General features: G+C 38.0%; 1 protein-coding gene across 1 annotated transcript; it reads right to left on the bottom strand.

Annotated features, from left to right (window-relative positions):
* Positions 1 to 598: 598 nt before the first annotated feature.
* On the bottom strand, positions 599 to 10,649 carry creb3l3a (cAMP responsive element binding protein 3-like 3a). Its single transcript, XM_033965554.2, has 10 exons — positions 10,479 to 10,649; positions 9,732 to 9,848; positions 8,613 to 8,850; positions 8,002 to 8,135; positions 6,990 to 7,100; positions 6,803 to 6,909; positions 5,771 to 5,839; positions 5,277 to 5,361; positions 4,119 to 4,212; positions 599 to 2,147 (listed from the first exon to the last, which is right to left on the bottom strand). Exons 1-10 carry the CDS (start codon positions 10,497 to 10,499, stop codon positions 1,828 to 1,830), a joined length of 1,296 nt encoding a protein of 431 aa, XP_033821445.1. The 5' UTR covers positions 10,500 to 10,649; the 3' UTR covers positions 599 to 1,827.
* Between the last annotated feature and the right edge of the window lie 7,811 nt (positions 10,650 to 18,460).

The following is an 18,460-nucleotide window of genomic DNA, read 5'->3' as shown; positions in this document are numbered from 1 at the left end:
ACATAGTCCCTCCAGCGTGTCATGAGTCTTCCCTGGGGTCTCTTTCCAGCGGAACATGTCTGGAATCTCTTGACTCCTTTTATCCATGATCTTATTTGGCCACTACCCAATGCTAAAGACTAAAGGTGAGGGCAGGAACAACGTTTGACCGCTGATTGACCGACAGGAGCAACGGTTGAGCTCCTTCTTTACCACAGTAGGCCTATACAGTGACCACATCACTGCAGATGCTGAAACGATTCACATGTCAATCTCACACTCCATTCTTCCCTCACAGGTGAGGTTGACAGGCAGATACTTGAACTCCTCCACTTGAGGCAGGAACTCTCCACCCACCTGGAGAGCAAGCCACTTTTTTCCAGTCGACAACCATAGGCTTAGATTTGGAGAAGCTGGTTTTCATCCCAGCCACGTCACACTCAGACCCAGCCTCCCTGAACTCCTCCCCTCCTTGCCTTTACATCATCAAGAGCTGAATGGAAGAAACTCATGATACATTTGGGTATCATGACGTATCATTATACCCAAATGTATCCCTCGTATAATTTCATATTAATCTTTTTTTTTTTTTTTTATGAAGTTTTGATATTTTTTATTTGAAGGAGCAAAGTGACAAATACAAAAAAAAAACATAATTACTGAAAAATATGCTGTTGGAAGTGATATTGCCAAATTTTACATTGAAATCACGAGTGTGCATGTCATCACAGGGTTATTTAGTGAGCAACAGTCTCCAACACTGTCACACTGGCATTTTATCAGCACCAAAGCAAACAGTTCATGACAACAAGCAATTTTAGCGGAAGATCCAAATCTGGCACTGAATACAAAATAGTATCACTAATATATATATATATAACTAAAGAAGAAACAAGACACTTTAAAAACACATTTCAGATGCTGTCATGGGTAGAAGTCTCATTTACCTCTATTTTTATTGTTTTGTCTGATTTTTCCTGTTGTTTTGTTTTTGTGTGTAGGCAGTACGGTGGCTGAGTGGCAACACTTATGCCTCACAGCAAGAAGGTTTGGTTCGATCCCCGGGTCGCCCAGGCCTTTCTGTGAGGAGTTTTTCATGTTTCTCCCCGTGTCTGGATGGGTTTCCTCCGGGTACTCCGGTTTCCCCCATCAACCAAAACATGAATGCCCTTCGAGACAACTGTTGTTGTGATTTTGGGCGTTACAAAAATAAATGAAATGAATTGAATAGAAGAAATTGTACTTCTCGCAGTAGGTATCTGATAATAAGTACTGTTATGTTTCTTACACCTTAACTTCAGATATTATGATGATTTAGAATTTAGGTTTTTCTGTGTAATCTTTTGAAATTCCATAATCAGTATTGAAATGTTTTGTCTAAGTCATAAATGAGACGTTACATCCAATGAAATTATTATTATTGGAAAGCTACAAAAGACCTATTTTTCTATTTACAAAAACTACTGTGTGTATGTGGAGTTCTGTAGGAAAGAAGAATAAAGAACAGATGGAACTATTTCTATATACAAACAGAATTTTACATTCAAATCAGAAAGAAAAGATTGCTTTAGTCCCAAAAAATAAATGTTTACAAAACATACAACCAATTAAAAAACAGCTTTCAAGTTTTTTTTTCTATTTCTTTTTTGTTTTTTTTTGACAGCTGTAGCATGAAGTGGGGAAACAGGGTATAGAGGCATTTAAACAATTTAAACTATTACACCACTGGCGAGCACAGCTTCTGTGTTACATACTTTCCTTTTATTCCTATGATTAAAACTGAACAAAAAATATGTATATGTAAGTATACAACACATAGTCCCTTGCTCTATCATAGGATTTCTTCTCTCACATGTCGTCAGCGTGAGGTCGCAGCCTGGTGGGGCGATGTGGGTCCAGAGTCACGGTGGCTATGTGGCCGGTGATAGGGTCCACGTGGAAATGACCTTCCTCACCTGTGCTGTTCAGGGAGATAGGCTCTGGGTGGCGCTCATCATTGTTGTGCATGCTTAGTTTTTCCATCAAAGAGTTGACGTGGTCCAGTGGCTCGTCTCCATGGAAACGGCGACGTGGTAGAACAGACTCCAATTCATCTTCCATGGTGTATTGTGGGTCAGTGACGTGCAGCACACGAGATGCCTGCAGATTCTGGAGGGACCGTGACTGGACTGTGAGAGAGGGTCAAGAAGATAATGTTGTAATGTTTGCAAATAACATACAACGATATTACACTGAGCTTAAGGTTGAACTGGGAATTGATCCTGGAACCCTCTTGATACAAACACAGAATGCCAGCCACTGGCCGCTGGTGTCCAGAGTTTATTCAACAGGTATAGTGTGGTGTGCAGTCATTTTACACACTCACTCTATATGAATATCAAACACCATGAATTTAACAAACAAAAAATGCGTATTACTAATTATTTTATTTGGTTGTAAAGGCTCAGGCAAAATGATTTTATTATTATTGTCTTGGATATATAGGCCCAATCCCAATTGTACTCCTTTTGCTCTTTGCCTTAGACATTTCCCTTCATATTGTACATTCACAAGAGTATTGTGTATATATGTATACCCCTTCAAACACAACAAATGCAGAGTTTCAAGAAACGAGGAAACGTGCTGCCAAAACTCTCAAATGTAACCAATAAGCACTTTAATGACATTTATAAAGATTGTGTTTTTGTTCATTTTGTACCACTGTAATCTGCTCAAAGCGGTTGTATGCTTGACAGTAACAGTTGTAGGTTTTGCATTGTTGCGTATCCAAATGCATTTGCCACAGCTCACATCCCAGTGCACCTGCTCTGTGGAATTTACAGACTTCACCAGAGCAATAGACCGGGGACATTTCTGAGCTGTATTTTATTTCAACGGATATCACCAGTGTCGTCACTCGTGAGCCGATTCTCAGAGGTCAAAGCACCAGGGGGCAAGAGCCCCAATGCGAGGGAGAAGACTGAGTGGAACACGGTCCCTCCCTCCCCGCTGTGGAGATGCAGAGAGTGGGGAAAGAGCAGGGAGAGCAACGGCCCAGAGGTGGAAATATGCAATATGCAATGATATAACAGTTCACTGCGCTGTCTTGTCATTTAGCTTGTTTAAATAAATAAAAGCAGTTTATAACATCGTGACTAATCAATACGGTAGCATAATCATTAATGTGTGTCATTGAAGTTGCAAAATGTCTTATTATTGGATTATAATATGTAATAGGCAAATTTATCATGAATACATAATCTAACCTAAATATAGTCCCTATAATATTTAGGCCTATATAATATAATTGTATAGTCTAAGGTAGCCCATAATATTAGGCTCTATAAGTATATTATAATAATCTTAAAAGCCCTGTTAATTAGACATTCATTAATTACAGCACACAGCTCTGGGTTTGTTGTAAATAGAAAAATAAGCAGAGACAAAACGAGGGCTGTTCCATTTCCTAGTGCTGTGTTTTCTGCTCTTCACCTTATCTGTCATTTTAAAGGGGTAGGAGAACAGCTGGGGCAAAGGGGAAGGGGTAGAAAAGAGAATTAGGCCTTACTAATCTGAATAGAAAATAGTATTACAAGGTACTATATTATCTTTTGCATTCTTTCTATTCGTGGTCAAAATTCTGCAAAAAATCGGATCACATTTGTCCCATGTTTGCACGTTGTAGCCTTGGGTGTAGCTGTAAAGAACTGTTGATAGATCAGGGACTGCAAATACTGCTTTGAACCCACTCAGGTGAAGTGTTGCACTGATTGCTTTTCAAAGTTGTCAAAAACCTTATGATAACAAATGGTGGCTGCGCTTGCCCATAATCCTTCCAGTGTCTTAAAAAAAAAAGAAAAATCTCAGAAATGCAGTGATACCCCTGCTCTGAAACAATCATTTTAGGTAATTTATCAAAAGGCTTCTGACGGGATCCCTGTAATGAAGATATATTGCCTCAATGTGTTACTCAGATCTTCAAAGTTTGAAAATGAGGTACAAGTGGAGGCAAGTTAGAAAGTGCGGCGGGTGAAGGGCTTCTCCAGTGGACAAATAAAGATGCCGTTTCTAACAAGTCTCTCAGCCGTGACTGAGAGGGGGCAGATTAGCGCTGGCAGGTGGGAGCACAAAGCACCCCACCCAAGGTTATATGTACTTACTTCTGACTGGACTGAAGTCCCCTTCTGTGACCTTGGTAGAGGAAAATGTCTTGAGGCTAGGAAACAGGATTAGGGAGAAGGACAGCACGAGCACCTAAAAGATAGAAGAAGAAAAAACAACTGAGGAAGAAATCTTAAATGCACAGGAAGATAGAAATGGAAATAGCAAGAATAAAATGGAGACATATATCCACCATGTGGAAAAGTTCAAAACCTAATTTATAACCTTTGATATATATTTGCAATGCTTTCAGTAATCCAGAATATTATTATTCACTTTTGTTTGGTAACAGGATGATAGACATTTACATTTATTTTATGTGGTAGTTTTCACTTTCAGTTGCCTAGCTTTTGCAACCTTCCTGATTGTGTTGTGTTGCATGTGGGCATTACTATGGCCAAGTATGACAATCTTATTCTGTTTGTTCAGAAAGCATTTGAGAAATATGAGTTTACAAGTTTAAAAATATTCAGCAAAGGTGATCTAAGGGAGATATTTTTGCCCTCTTTAGAAAGGCATCCTGTCTTTCATCTGGGGCAACCTGTAAGTGTCCACGTGGCTGTTACCAGATCTTGAGCTAGGATCTTGGTCAGGAGTATATGAGAATTACTGTATAGTGCATGTAAGCTAAAAATGAAATAAAACCCTATTTAGAGATGTGCTGAATGTGATCGTGAATCTACAAAGATAGATCTTATTCTGTCACGGAGCCTGCATGCTTGGCACATTGCTGACACATTGTGGCTTCCACCAAAAAACATAAACATGCTCATATTATTGGGAGTTGTGGAATTGTCCAGTGTTACCTACCTACCTATGTTGGGACAGATTTTGACATGACAAGAACTCCAAAATACAGAAGAAAGCATTTATTACCATATACAACTATCCAACCACCTACATCTTTCAAATGACTTGTGATGAGCATATACCCTTTTATCATGTAGAGAATGATCATTCTCCTGCATCATGGGAAGGGCTCTGCTGAGAGGAAGTCTGTACATGAAGTCCTACAAAAAGTAAACATATATCCCAAGCCAAATGAAAGACTAACCAAAAATACATTTTGACAATTTTTTGAATTGAGATTTGGCTTTTGGCAATTTCCAGTGTCATCATTGTACACACACAGTCACACCACAGTCAGGGCACCTTACCAAAACACATGTTCCCGCCTGGGCTGGCTTGTTCGATGTGTTCATAACCAGTGCCTGCAGTCTGCGCAGCTGTTCCATCAGAGACCTGTTGAGATAACAAGTCAATGAAAGAGCATCAGCTGAATAATATGGAAGTCCAAGCTTGGAATGGGAACATGAAGGGGAAATAGGGCTGTGGGTAGGGATGCACCGATACTAGTATCAAATATCGTTTGCAATACTGAAAAATTAGCTGGATTGGTTATCGGTTCCATGATATTGGTTAAGTTGATACTGTGGCTGGGCCTTTAATTGGATGTAATAATTTACAGGCAGATTTTGTCCCAGAATGGCTCATAATGAACTTTTGAATCTCTTGTGTAATAAGTTAACTGTGTTTTAAAGAAATAAGTGCCATTTTCTGTCCCTACACTGGCATCAGCTAATATCAAGTATCGGTAGATAGTTAAAGTCAGAGTATCTATCTTAATAACGGAGAAAGCTAAAATACTTACATGTTGCATTTTTCAAGTTGGGAAACTTTTCGTTGAAGCTCCTGGTTATGTGCATTGCAGGTAGCCATTCTGAAAAATATGACATCAATAAACAAAAGACGCATGACAAGTAACAGGACGAAATAATATGACCTTGTGTTTCAGGACTACTTTACTCATTACTCATTTATTTTGAAAATAATAACTTCTAATACATTTCACATTTTTCTTCGGATCAATTAAAAACCTAGAATTATCATTTCATACATGCAATTTTTAACAAATGTCCCATATTTAATTTCCTCATGAGCAACTGAGAAACATGAAGATGAATTTCACATTTCCAAAAGTTATCAGTGACAAAAATAATTTAATTAATACAGCATTTGAAATTCTCCTCTCAAATTGCATTAGCATATTACCCTGAAGTGGTTATGAAAAATTGAGTGAGATGGTGGTCCACCCGTGCATCCTGATCTCTTTTTGGGCTTCAAAAAGGTATGTATTCAATTCGATTCATTTTATTTTTGTAATGCCCAAAATCACAACAACAGTTGTCTTGAAGGGCGTTCATGTTTTGGTTGATGGGGGAAACCGGAGTACCCGGAGGAAACCCATCCAGACACTGGGAGAAACATGCAAAACTCCACACAGAAAGGCCTGGGCGACCCGGGGATCGAACCAAACCTTCTTGCTGTGAGGCATGAGTGTTGCCACTCACCCACCGTGCTGCCAAGATAAATATAGGCGAGTGATGACATAGTTGGAAAGACATGTGAAGCCAGTTTCGTTCCAGGGAAGCACATTAGCATAGCCCATGGCCCTTCCATACTCCACAAGGTGACTTATAATTACAAGCGATGTACAAATTTACAATCCATATCGGACCATCTCTCGTGGGTGATGGTGGTAGTAGTAGTATTAGTAGTAAAAGCAGCTATAGTGCAATACTGTGCAATCCCCAAACTCTTTATAATTTTAATTACTCCAACAGCCTGTCAAAATGATCTTTTTCTCATGACTCTGATTGTCAATGAGAGTTTTAACCCTCACCTGCTCTCCAGTCCATCTATGTACTCCTTCTTCTTCTTGCGGCTCTCCTGTGCAGACTGCTTATTGCGTATTTTTCTGCGTATTTTCTTCAGAATTCTTTCCTCATACTTGAACAGAAAACATTTGATTTCTTGTCACTGGAAGAATAGCTTTTGTCCTTGTTTTCATGGTTGTGAATCATGTTTACCTTTGTCAGTGGTAGTTGGCTGGGCAGAGTCACCCCCTCCTTTGCGAGCAGTTTCCTTTCATCTTCGTTGAGAACCAACTCCTGAATGGATTGTTGCGAGGGCTGCGGGAGCTATTGGAATGCAATATGAATACCAATATTAAAAACATCATCGTATTTAATTGAATTTCCCCTAAGCTCTCTCTGCTATCAACTTCTCCCTTCAGCCTTACGTGCCAACTACCAGGAAACCTTTATTGCCTTTCATGGCTATTTCAAGGCAATTACAGCACCGGGGCATAAGCTACGCTATGTTGGCCACTCTCACCTTGCCTTATTAAATTGAGAATCAGATATTGGATCAATTCTTGGACTGGGCTATAACTCATTCATTCAATGGTCCACATACAAACATGTTACACTTTGTTATTAGATTGGCCAAGAAAATGAGATTCAGATTTACTCACTGTAACGTGTAGTTTCGTTACTATAGTTAGTGTAGGTTCTCTTGACTTGAAGTACATTATAATTATTCTCTTACGTAGGAACAGGACTGCCCAGACTTATTTTTCCTAGACTTTTTTTTTTCAAAGACATGCTTCCATACATGATTTTCCTATCATTTGTGTGAAAGATATTATCTGCTCGATCGTAAATGAACTTAAATGTATGAAGCGATGGTGAAAAGCCAAGTTGTTTACAGCTCAGCTTCAGCTTTTCCAAATGATTACACGGCTTTTTAAATTTTTGAGGTGGTAAGAGAAAAATATACTGACTTGCTGAATTGTTTGTGTGTCCTTACTGAACAAAGCTAAAGGGGAGGCCTACTGCACACTCAATCCTCCAAATCACAAGTATAAAAATAAGTACACAATTTGCATTTTCAAAAGACCTCATCCCATCGCATGTTTTTCAAGAGCCAGCAGCCACCTGTGTTTTCATGAGCAAAAAATTACACCCCCAGAGTCAGAGTATCTTTTATCACGAGCATCACCTCTGCTGCAGCGTATTATGACCCAGGTGGGGTACTCACTGGATCCGGAGTGCCTGATAGCAGGAGGTCCTTGACAGTGAGAGCAGTGCCGGAGGATATCTGGCTTCTGTTGACATCAGGAGGGTACTGTGTAATTCCTAGTCCTCCATTTGGGAAACTCTGGTCCCAGCCATCTGCACCCACACACATAATACAATAAACAGAGTAGAGTAAATAGACTCATATATGGGTCAAAGATGTGCAACAGTTCTGGTATAATTAGGTTCCAACAAGTGTACTTTTGTAGACCTGTTCCCTCTGTATGCATTGGCAATGACTTTTATCAAGTGTTGACAGCTGCTGTGAATGACTGTATTTTGAATAATATGTACAGTAGTTGAGCTTAGATCTTGAGTAATTTTATTTTTTATTAACATTATAGGTCTGTATATATTTTCCTGTGCATCTGTGGGTGCATCTTTTACTATGGTACACATTTGTCATTTTATTTTGAAATAACATGATAGACTTCTGTTTATACTTGAGTACCAGTGTGGATGAGTCTTTCATGCATTTGCCAGTTTCACAAACATCTGTCTCCTGACATAATTAGATTACAATCAGCCATCTCTTGACACATGTAATTTTCTCATACTTTAAAAGTAACTTACTGACTACATTTGCTTTCAGGGCTGCTTTGGTATGTATGTCATGACTGTAATACTGCATTTCTCCACCAGGGGGACTCTCAGCTCTCAGAGGACTGTCCATGTGGTCCGAATGTGGGTCTTCACTGATGCCACTATCACTGTGGGAGGGCGACCAGAGAGGGGAGCCCGGGACGGAGTCAGATCCACTGAGAAGAGCAGTGAGGAATTCTTCATCGGTCTGGTCAGAAGGCTGCAGCATCTGTGAGGCGACAAGTGTATTCATTATTACACTTTTTGGAGTTTTTCCTTGAAGGTCTAAGGAGATGTTCTGGGACAGTAATCCATTTGCTTGTTTTCTAATGAATGTTGGTTAAACTGCTTGTCTGTTATTGACCATTGTTTGTTTCACTGCTGAATTTTCAAATTTTCTGTTGGTTAAATCAGTGATCCTGTTAAGCCCTAAGAGGCAGCTGCTATTGTGTTTTTGGGCACTACAACAGTTGGGCATTGCTACATACTTGGGCCAATGACTTACTTTTTGACTCTTTAAATAAAGTTTTAGAAAAGAAAGTCTGTTTCCAAGAAACTAACAATACCAACAACACTTTGCAGTCCGGGTTTTAGATACACCACTCTACTGAAACAGCACTATTAAAAGTGGCATAATGATTTGACTCTGGTAAATGTTAGACCTGCTGTTAGACCGGCTAGAACTTTCAATGCTAACCACAATGTTTGAGTTTGCTGATCTGATGTAAGGTGGGCCTCAGGGCTATGTCCTTGGGGCAGTGTTGTTTTTGTTATATCTCCTTCCTCGAAGCAAGAAGCTGATGTTGTGTTTCTTATGACCTGCTGCTCCTATCCTAACAAGGAGTCGGTCAATTTCCAAGTAGTCCAAAATAAATTTTAACGTCAACGATGATCAGAGCCCTACATGGAAAGGCTCCTGAATACTCAAAGACATCTTTGGGAATTTGCTACAAATGTGAGCATTTCAGTTTGTAAATTAATAATATGTGAGTAAATTTAATAGGACTAGAACTCATTGTAGTCCTATTTTATTTTATTGAGAATCCACATTAGATCATATTTGCCACAGAGCATAACACAGAAAATAAAACCTCATGTTATGTCACTCACACTTGGGTCCTGCATGTGCCAACTATGGTGGTTTCCATGGTGAGCAGTTTCTTCATGACGGAGGATCCCATTGTTCTGGTCAAAGAGCCAGTCGAGCAACTCAATACCATCACAACCCTAAAATAAGAGGGTTACACCTGTCAGCAGATTGACCTTGAGAATTTTATTATGTAACCAACTAATAATTTATGATTTGTACAATTTCTCTGCCTACTTAGCCATGTAACCAATCTAAAACAAAATACATCTGCTAACCGTGTAATTTACAGACATTTGAACAAATGAATGTGATTCTTGTTTAGTGGTTCACATATCAGTTTCTCTTAAGTTTCTCGTTCAGTTTTCTCTTAAGATTTTAGATTCTGTTCACAGTACACATTTTAAACATGTTCGGCAATGATAACATTTAACATACATGCTATGTGTGTCAGACTAAAGTTAGACAGTTTAAATTTATAAAATAAAATACTGTTTATACATTTGTATTTAGCTGTAACTAGTTATGTTTGTAAATACAAAATATTATCAGTTGTGATTACATAGCAGATATTATAGCAAGAACCACTGTAACCTGTAAATTGGTCAATTTAGTACTGACCATGTGTCAACATACGTGTTTGGCTAATGGTGCTAATGTTCTCTCGGCTAAAGACAATATGTACGCTCAAGGGTTAGACTTTGCTCTCCTTTGCTCGGTTTTGTTCTGATCCATATATACACCAATACTATAAAAACAAAGTTTTTTACCTGATATGGGTTAGGGTCCATTATTTCTCTAAGTGGATGACAATCAAAACAGCTTTGGCAATCCAGTCAAAATATCTAATTTGCTTTGTTCAGGACGAGAATGGTGTCTATCTTCCAGCTCTTCTCCACAGGGTCCAAAGTTTAAACTCCAACACAACACACCCAGCCGAATAGTCCCTATTGGCTAAGAGACACAATCTGATGTGACAAATAGCAACTCTTTCTGCAAATAAGGAACATTCTGTCTCTAGACACTCAATATCAGAAAGTTCAAAGTCTACAAGTGTCTTCTCTTTTGTTTTGTTAGTTTAGTGATGAATATTTCAACTTTGGCCTATATTTATTCTTGACTTACTTGACTTTTCACTGAATAGTAATGGAAAAAAAATTGGGTAGGTTTCAAAATTTTGTTGGTTTTGATTTGAACTTTTCAGCAGATCTCAGAAATGAGATGATGATTTAATTAATTATTGTGTGGATCCAGATCTATTTATTTAATTAATTAATCAATTTATCATCATCATCATCATCATCATCATCATCATCATCATCATCATCATCATCATCATCATCATCATCATCATCATCATCATCATCAATAATAATAATAATAATAATAATAATAATACATACTTACTACATGAAGTGTCTTGCCTAAGGACACAACAACAGAACTTGGTCCGAGCGGAACTTGGTCCGAGCGGAACTCGATCCTCCGACCTTCGGGTTGGGGACCAACACTCTAACCACTGAGCCACTGTCGCTATTATTATTATTATTATTATTATTATTATTATTATTATTATTATTATTATTTTTGTGGATCAGCCAATCTCAGAGCTCGTGGTTCTTTTTGTACAAGCACAGAAAACAGTGCAAGCTTTCTGACTGTCTGTCAGGTGTGCAGAGCTGTGCAGCATTGATAGTACACTGTAATGCATTGAACCATAGCTTAAAGGCACACAGAGCTTGAATGGCATGCACGGCATATTTAGCCCTTAACAAGAGAATTGATTCATCATGGTGTTACTTATTTAGCCCAAACATAACTGTGTACTTTCAGATTGGGGTTTGCATGTTGTCCTTGTGTAACTGTGGGGTATATCAAAGCAACATGGCTATCAATTCTTCAATTGTTCAATTTTTACAATGTCTGCCCTGTTGCACAAATATTTTTTGTATTGATCAATGTGAAGAAAGCATAAGCAAACCCTACACGTTTGCTTTGAGTTTAAGTGGCTATTGTTTCCATTTCCATTCCACATTCTTAAAGGAGGACCTATGCTATCTGGATATGAATAGAAAATGTATTTAAGCCCCAACTTAAATTAAGCATAGAGTAACCACAGGCTTCTGTCATACTTTACAAAGGTGTTTGGGTCTGTAACCATGCCATCCCAGATTTCCGATAGATGTGATTGACCATCGGATTAACCTATCTGTCTATGCAAACGCGGTTTACAAGTAAAAAAGAAAAACAAATAAAAAGAGGACTTCGAAACAGCGTGGATTTCTGAAAAATCTACGAGTGAAGTACTAAATTATCTATATCAGTGGCAAAAGAAGTTATAGCTTTTGTGCTGATTGATATGAGAATATGTGAGAGTGATTGGTATGTCTCAAGTGAGGACAGTTGTTTGGCACACTTTATGGTCTGGTTCTAGATCATTCTGTAATGAAAGAGAAAGTAAGAATGACTGGCTGGTCAGGTATGGGTTACCTTATTCCCCCATGAAGGCATTGTGCTCTTTACTTGTACTGACATTCACAAGCTCTTCATAAAAGGTATGTTGGGCTTAGGTAGACTCTAAATCTCTACTATATTAATTTAAAAAACTGACAAATCCAGGGATCATATATTTTGTGTGTGGTAGTTTTGACTGCATGATCCTCTAAAGTATAGAGCAGACACGTGCAAACTACGGCCCGGCCCACCGAACGTGACCAAATTATATTGAAAAAGGTAAGGGTGAACCTTGTTCAGTTTACTTACTTACTTGCACTTGTTCAAATGTATTAACAAGTTGTTGATCTTTTGTCACTTGATAAAACTGAATGTGAGTTTTTCTGCTGTGTTTATTTAACTGAAATTTAATAAATTAATTGTTCATTTAATTAATGCATTTGAAAAATAATTTGTTCAATGAGCCTTGCATATTCATGCTTTGCGACAGGCCAAATCTCTAATCTGTATATATGTATGTATATATCCCATTTAGCCCATTTAGAACCCATTGTGTTGACATTGAAACAATAATTATAGCCTTTATAGTTTTGCGTGCTGTTTTGCATGATGTCACTTGATGTCACTTGATGTCACTGATAGTAATGGTTAGTCAGAGTCACACAGCATACACAACATAGAGCAGTCTATATTGTTTGGAAAGGTACTCTCCAGGAGAGATCACCAACATTGTGTTAGAAGTGGGCAGTGAAAAATGTGTTGCTTGTATTCAATGACATATTAGAAAGGATATTTCACCAGACTGGTAACAGCAGCACATGTTGATGGCTGTGATAGTCTGGCTGTCTGCTAAGTCTGGCATTACATAATCTGTACTGGCGATTATCAAGCAGAGGCAGGTTCCAAAGGGCACAAAGTCTGAAAAAGACTCCATGAGAATGTTAAGAAAGGTTTGAATAAAATGGGTGCACTTTGTTTATAGAAAATTCCCTTTTCTGGTCTTGTCTGTAAAGTTGATGCTTTGTTTAAACACTGCTCGCTGCTTAAATAATAATAATAAAAAAAAGATTATGTTGTAAGATGGATGGAACACAAGCATACTGTAGATTAAGCTGAATGAACTAAAGGATCACATGAGAATGAGAATTAGAAACACGCACAATACATCTGTCATATAAACACCGCTTCTCACTTGAGTTATTATTATTGTTTCATTTGAGCCATCTTTTGGAAACTCCATGTCTTATTTGCTTCACTTTTCAGTATGTTTGTGTTTATACACATAGTTTGTGTAGATGACATGAATGGTTAAATAATTAGAACATGAATTGAGAACCTGGCAGCTCAAGTATCACTAATTCATGTTGTCTCCACTGTACATGCCAAAAACATTATATTCTCCCTTTCATTCTAAAACCTAATCATAATGGATCATTTCATTGAATATCCATCCTTTCTTCCAAAGAAAACACTAACATCTCCTCAGGACCCAGTCATTAAACTCTACCACTTGGTTTGTCTTTTTCTTCTTGGAAAATTTAATCTGAAGATTTCAAATGTATTCTCAATAATTAGCAAAATCATGATGCACACAGGTCCAACGCCTGCTGTCCCTTAAATAGTCAGTTATCTTTATTTATTTATTTGTTTGTTTATTTATTTTACTGGGACAATGCATATTGATGAACAGACATGATTCAACATGAATGTAAATACACCAGATTATAGCCAAAGGCTAGTTTCCATCTGTTGTCCCAGGAGCTGAGGTCACAAAAGGGTGATGCACATGACATTACATTCACTGCACAGTTCCTATGGTTGCACATTCCATTCATTGCACATTCCCCATTATTTCAGCCAGTTTGGCCCATTCAAGACAATTACATTCTGCACCCATCCCCTTCATATTTTGCCCGGCCCCTTCATGTTTTATCCATACATGCAAATATGTCTCTATGGAAACAGTTAAAACCACATTGCTACTATAGGTGAGTGCATGTTTGGTTTGACCATAACCAGTTTTTCATTTGAGCTTTAATCTCTGTTAGACAAAGGCTTGGTTGCTGAAGGGTTGGACCTTTGTTAATGATGCATTGTTTCACATTTCATGTAATGTTCATTAGACTTAAATTTCACATATGCGTGGTATGAACCTGTGTAGCACCTAAAGCACACATTTTGTTGTTTTTTTTGTGTTTCTTAGCTGTTCTAAAACTGTTTTTTTAATGAGCATTTTGACCAAAAGGTCTTTCCCAACCAGCCAGTTAAAACTGTTTTTCCGTGCTTAATTGTGGAGCCACTGCAGCCTTTTTATTTTTCTTACAATGTGTACACCAGTAAAACTGATTGTTACATAGATGTAACATCTGTGGAAATAATTGAGAATTTAAGAATGCTATAGGCTATAGGCACAGATGACTAACAGTTAATACTAATAATGGTTCTTACAATATTGCTTTCTAATATTGCTTCTGATTTACTTTATCTCTCTGCCTGTTCCCGTCTGTACTTGATCCTCCAATGCCATCAGTATAATAAGCTCCTATAGGCTTGTGAACATTTCTATGGGGTGGACTGGTTCAATGATGGAATTATAATGTGCCAGCAGCATACTTGCACATGCAGGGCTATTGCACCATTGTCCTGAGAGAACACTGAGGTTGTAGAGCTGACAAGTGTGAAATATTCATTTAAAAGTGTCAGAGGGATCAGAGGAAGTACTGTTTCAATAACACAATCTTTTTTTTTTTTTCAGATGAAATCTATAATTGCATTGTTAAATTTCACTTGTCATTCATACCTCTGCTACTTGCAGTGTACAGTAACTTCTGCGTACATCTTATACTACTGCTAACTAGTAGTGGCTATTTCTACAGTTACCACTACTGCCCTATGCTAACTATATAAATGGTTACACCTTAATTATTCTTAATAAAGCATGAAGCAAGTCTTAATTCATAATCAGCAAATAGTTTATTAAGAGCATTTCCGGCTTAGGGTTACGGTGTTAAGTATGTACTAACTCCTGACCCTTTAATCAAGTAATCACAAACCTGAATCATTATTAATAAACTAGGGAACTGTAAATGAATATATGACATGCTTTACTAAACTGTACTCCACTTCATCATCATCATCAAACTTTATTTATAGAGCGCTTTTCATACAAAAAAAAAGTAACACAAAGTGCTTTACAAAGCATTAAAATCAGTCCCACCCACCAAACCCACCCAACCACCCCACAGCCAAACAACCCAACCCCAACACATCAATAAACACAACCAAACAACCCCCACCCCAACACACACTCCCACCCCCCACCCCAACACATGTTAAAATACCTTGGTTTCATTTAAAATATGTTTAATGCAATAGGCTGGATAAAGATGAACCAGATGAGAGTGCGCCACCAGAGGAACCATCTGCACCAGGAGCAGGGTCACCCGCAGCCACAGGACACCAGCCCAGGGCCCAGAGAAGAGATGAGGTCAAGACTAAACCTCCAGGGCCCACGAGCCAGGGCCCAGCAGCCACAGCCAACCACAGCTCCCGGTGCAGAGGGCTCCTCAGAGGAAACACTGGCAAATCCAAAATTATTAAAAATAATAAAATAAGTCCAAACTAAACAAGTAAATAAAACATAAGTAAAACATAAACACACTAGCCAGCCTAAATAAGACTAAATAAATAGAGAAGTAAACTAAAATGATAAATACTAATCAAAAGCTATGCTAAAAAGATGGGTCTTGAGCCTGCTTTTAAAAATCTGAATGTTCTCTGCGGCCCTGAGGTCCTCCGGCAGGCTGTTCCATAGACGGGGGCCATAAAACTGGAAAGAGGCCTCTCCATGTGTGTGTGTTGTACTTGTTACATGTTGTAGCTTTCACATGGCAGAGCTGATATCTATGACTTTAGATTAAGAAGGATTTACTTCCAATGAGGATGTTTTGCCACTGACAGGAATGATGGGTGGTAGTTATTGCAGGAAAACTATGCTAATGAGGGTCAGTAGAAGAAACCAAAGTGAGATGCCAATCATACACTAAATGCCACCGTGACAACAACTGTACACTGCTGCTGACCCTTTGGGACCATGCATAATCATGAGAGCAGCTCTTTTCTGTACCGCTGGTATTTGGAATTCTGTAGAATTTTGAAATGTTTGTAGATTTGACTTGTTACAATGATTTTTAGATTTAGATTTATAGTTTATCTAAACACCTGACCTTACCAAGCGTATATCCTCTTTAAATGTCAAAAATGTTCTCCTGCTTGATGCCTCCACCCATGCTGCATCTGACATGCATGTAAAATACTTCTCAAGGTCTGGCTCTCAAACTCTATTAGCATACCGTTGCGACTATGAGCCCTTATTAGCATTTACTCTCTTGATGTTAAGGTAAGGTCACCATCAAGACTGTGCCCATAGCCTTGATCTAAGGTCTGATGTTTGGAGCAGCTCCAAATGAATTTGGTTGTTCCAGGCTTGATGCTAATACCATTTGCTGTTTGTCTCAAAAAAATAAAAAAAATAAAAAATATATGCGACATGTGTTATACAGGAGAGTGAAAAGAGAGATTGATTGACTTACATCCCAAATTCAAATTGTTATTATTTTAATAGTTTTGATGCTCTTATTTAAAGAAAAAAAACAAAACAAACAAAAAAAACCCAATTTATTTATTTGATCAGGAAAATATTAATGGACACCAGCCACATCCACTTAAACACGTTGGATAGCCTTGGGCTAATTTCCATCTGGGGTCCTGGTTTTCCTGTCACAAACACTGTCACTCATGCTCCAGTACTTCGACACTGGATACAAGGCAGGTGAAATCCCCATGGACAAGACAACATATGCTCTGATACAAGCAGACACTAACGATCAAGCCACTGTCTTTATTTTGTTTTTTACTTTCATTTTGAAGTGGACATTATCCAATGTGTTGATTATTGTTGTTGTTGTTTATTATTTAATGATATTATTATGAGATTATTATATGTTCTAAAATAAAACTGTATAAGTATTAAGTATTATTTTGTAGCATAAGTTAGTAATCTATGTTAACATGAGTAACATTTAGAGTAATGGGTATTTAGCTAGCAAATTTCTTGATGTTTCTTTTCAGTTTTCTGTGTTTCTTTCAAAGTTACATCAGTGATAATTGACTGACAATGGTTCTCTCCAATAATTGCATTATAAACTATACATAAACATAAGCCAAGTACACTATGATTATAGATCTTTTCATCATATAGCTGGAGAGTTAAAAAGAGGCAGAAGACTTTGGATGTCAAATGCAGGTGAAGTTTATTTACCCGGAGACAAATATTATACCCTCTGAAGATGTAGGCCAGACCATAAGGACAGAGCTGTGTCCTTGGTACAGTAGTGCAATTTCTCCATCATGAAAGACACCATTTGCTATTTCATTTTTTATAAATGAATTTCCATTACTTTTCTTTACAGGGTCATGGTCAGTTTACATGGCATACATATAAATATGAAAGTCTTTTTACTAGAAATCAATTACTTGTACACTGCCAATAGCATTTAGAGCATTTTTCATGATGGGAATGACTAGTTAAGAGATGAAAAATATCCATACAGTGTTTATTAAGTTCTGTGCTACTTCAGGGGACCATCAGTGCAGCACAAGTGAGGCTTTCACAGCTTTTTATCACTGCAATAAGAACAATTAAAGGGATTTTTTTCATACCCCCTATGAATGCAGTATGCAGTATATCAAGAAATGGAAAAATGTTCCATTGCTGCACCTTTATTCATTTGTGAGATGAGTCTTGACCTTCAAAGCAGTGCATTTTGGTTGTAGTGACAAGTTGTTTTCTGCTTATGTTGTTGGACTCACCTTGGATATGACTTCAGAGGATCTGACCAGTGGTAGTCGCATTTTCTGGCACACTGATGGGACCAAGGCTATCGCAAAATTTGCTTCAAACTGTGTTTGTGACAGCCTAGCATATTGCCAGACTCGACGTGGATTTAGAAGAGAAACTGTCTTTCAGATTGGAGCAACGTGTGCTATAAATAAATGGTTGTCATTGGAATGAAAAAAAAGTTGACGGATTATGTGACCGGCATTCCCATATCCTCCTGCATCCAAATATAAAGTAGGACAGGCTTTCAATGTACATCTTGGAAAATAGTCTGACCTAACCAATCCCTACCTCAACCATCACAGAAACCAATGAGCTGATATACACTGAGTGATTCTAGAGATGTTTGGTTATAAGAGCAAACATGGGAGGCATGAGAAACAATACCCATAATGGAAA

This window comes from Periophthalmus magnuspinnatus, chromosome 4, assembly GCF_009829125.3.
Source record: "Periophthalmus magnuspinnatus isolate fPerMag1 chromosome 4, fPerMag1.2.pri, whole genome shotgun sequence".
NCBI lineage: Eukaryota > Metazoa > Chordata > Actinopteri > Gobiiformes > Gobiidae > Periophthalmus > Periophthalmus magnuspinnatus.
Note: the sequence above shows the minus strand (reverse complement) of the source record. Positions and strands in the feature narration are given on the sequence as shown.

Bases quoted from the DNA above. Each gene is read 5' to 3' on its own strand.
- creb3l3a (XM_033965554.2), bottom strand. From the start codon at position 10,499: ATGGACCCTAACCCATATCAG. The intron at 4,213-5,276 runs GTAAGGTGCCCT...TCTATCTTTTAG, and splicing joins AGGCGGGAACATGTGTTTTG to GTGCTCGTGCTGTCCTTCTC. The intron at 2,148-4,118 runs GTAAGTACATAT...CCTCTCTCACAG, and splicing joins GGACTTCAGTCCAGTCAGAA to TCCAGTCACGGTCCCTCCAG.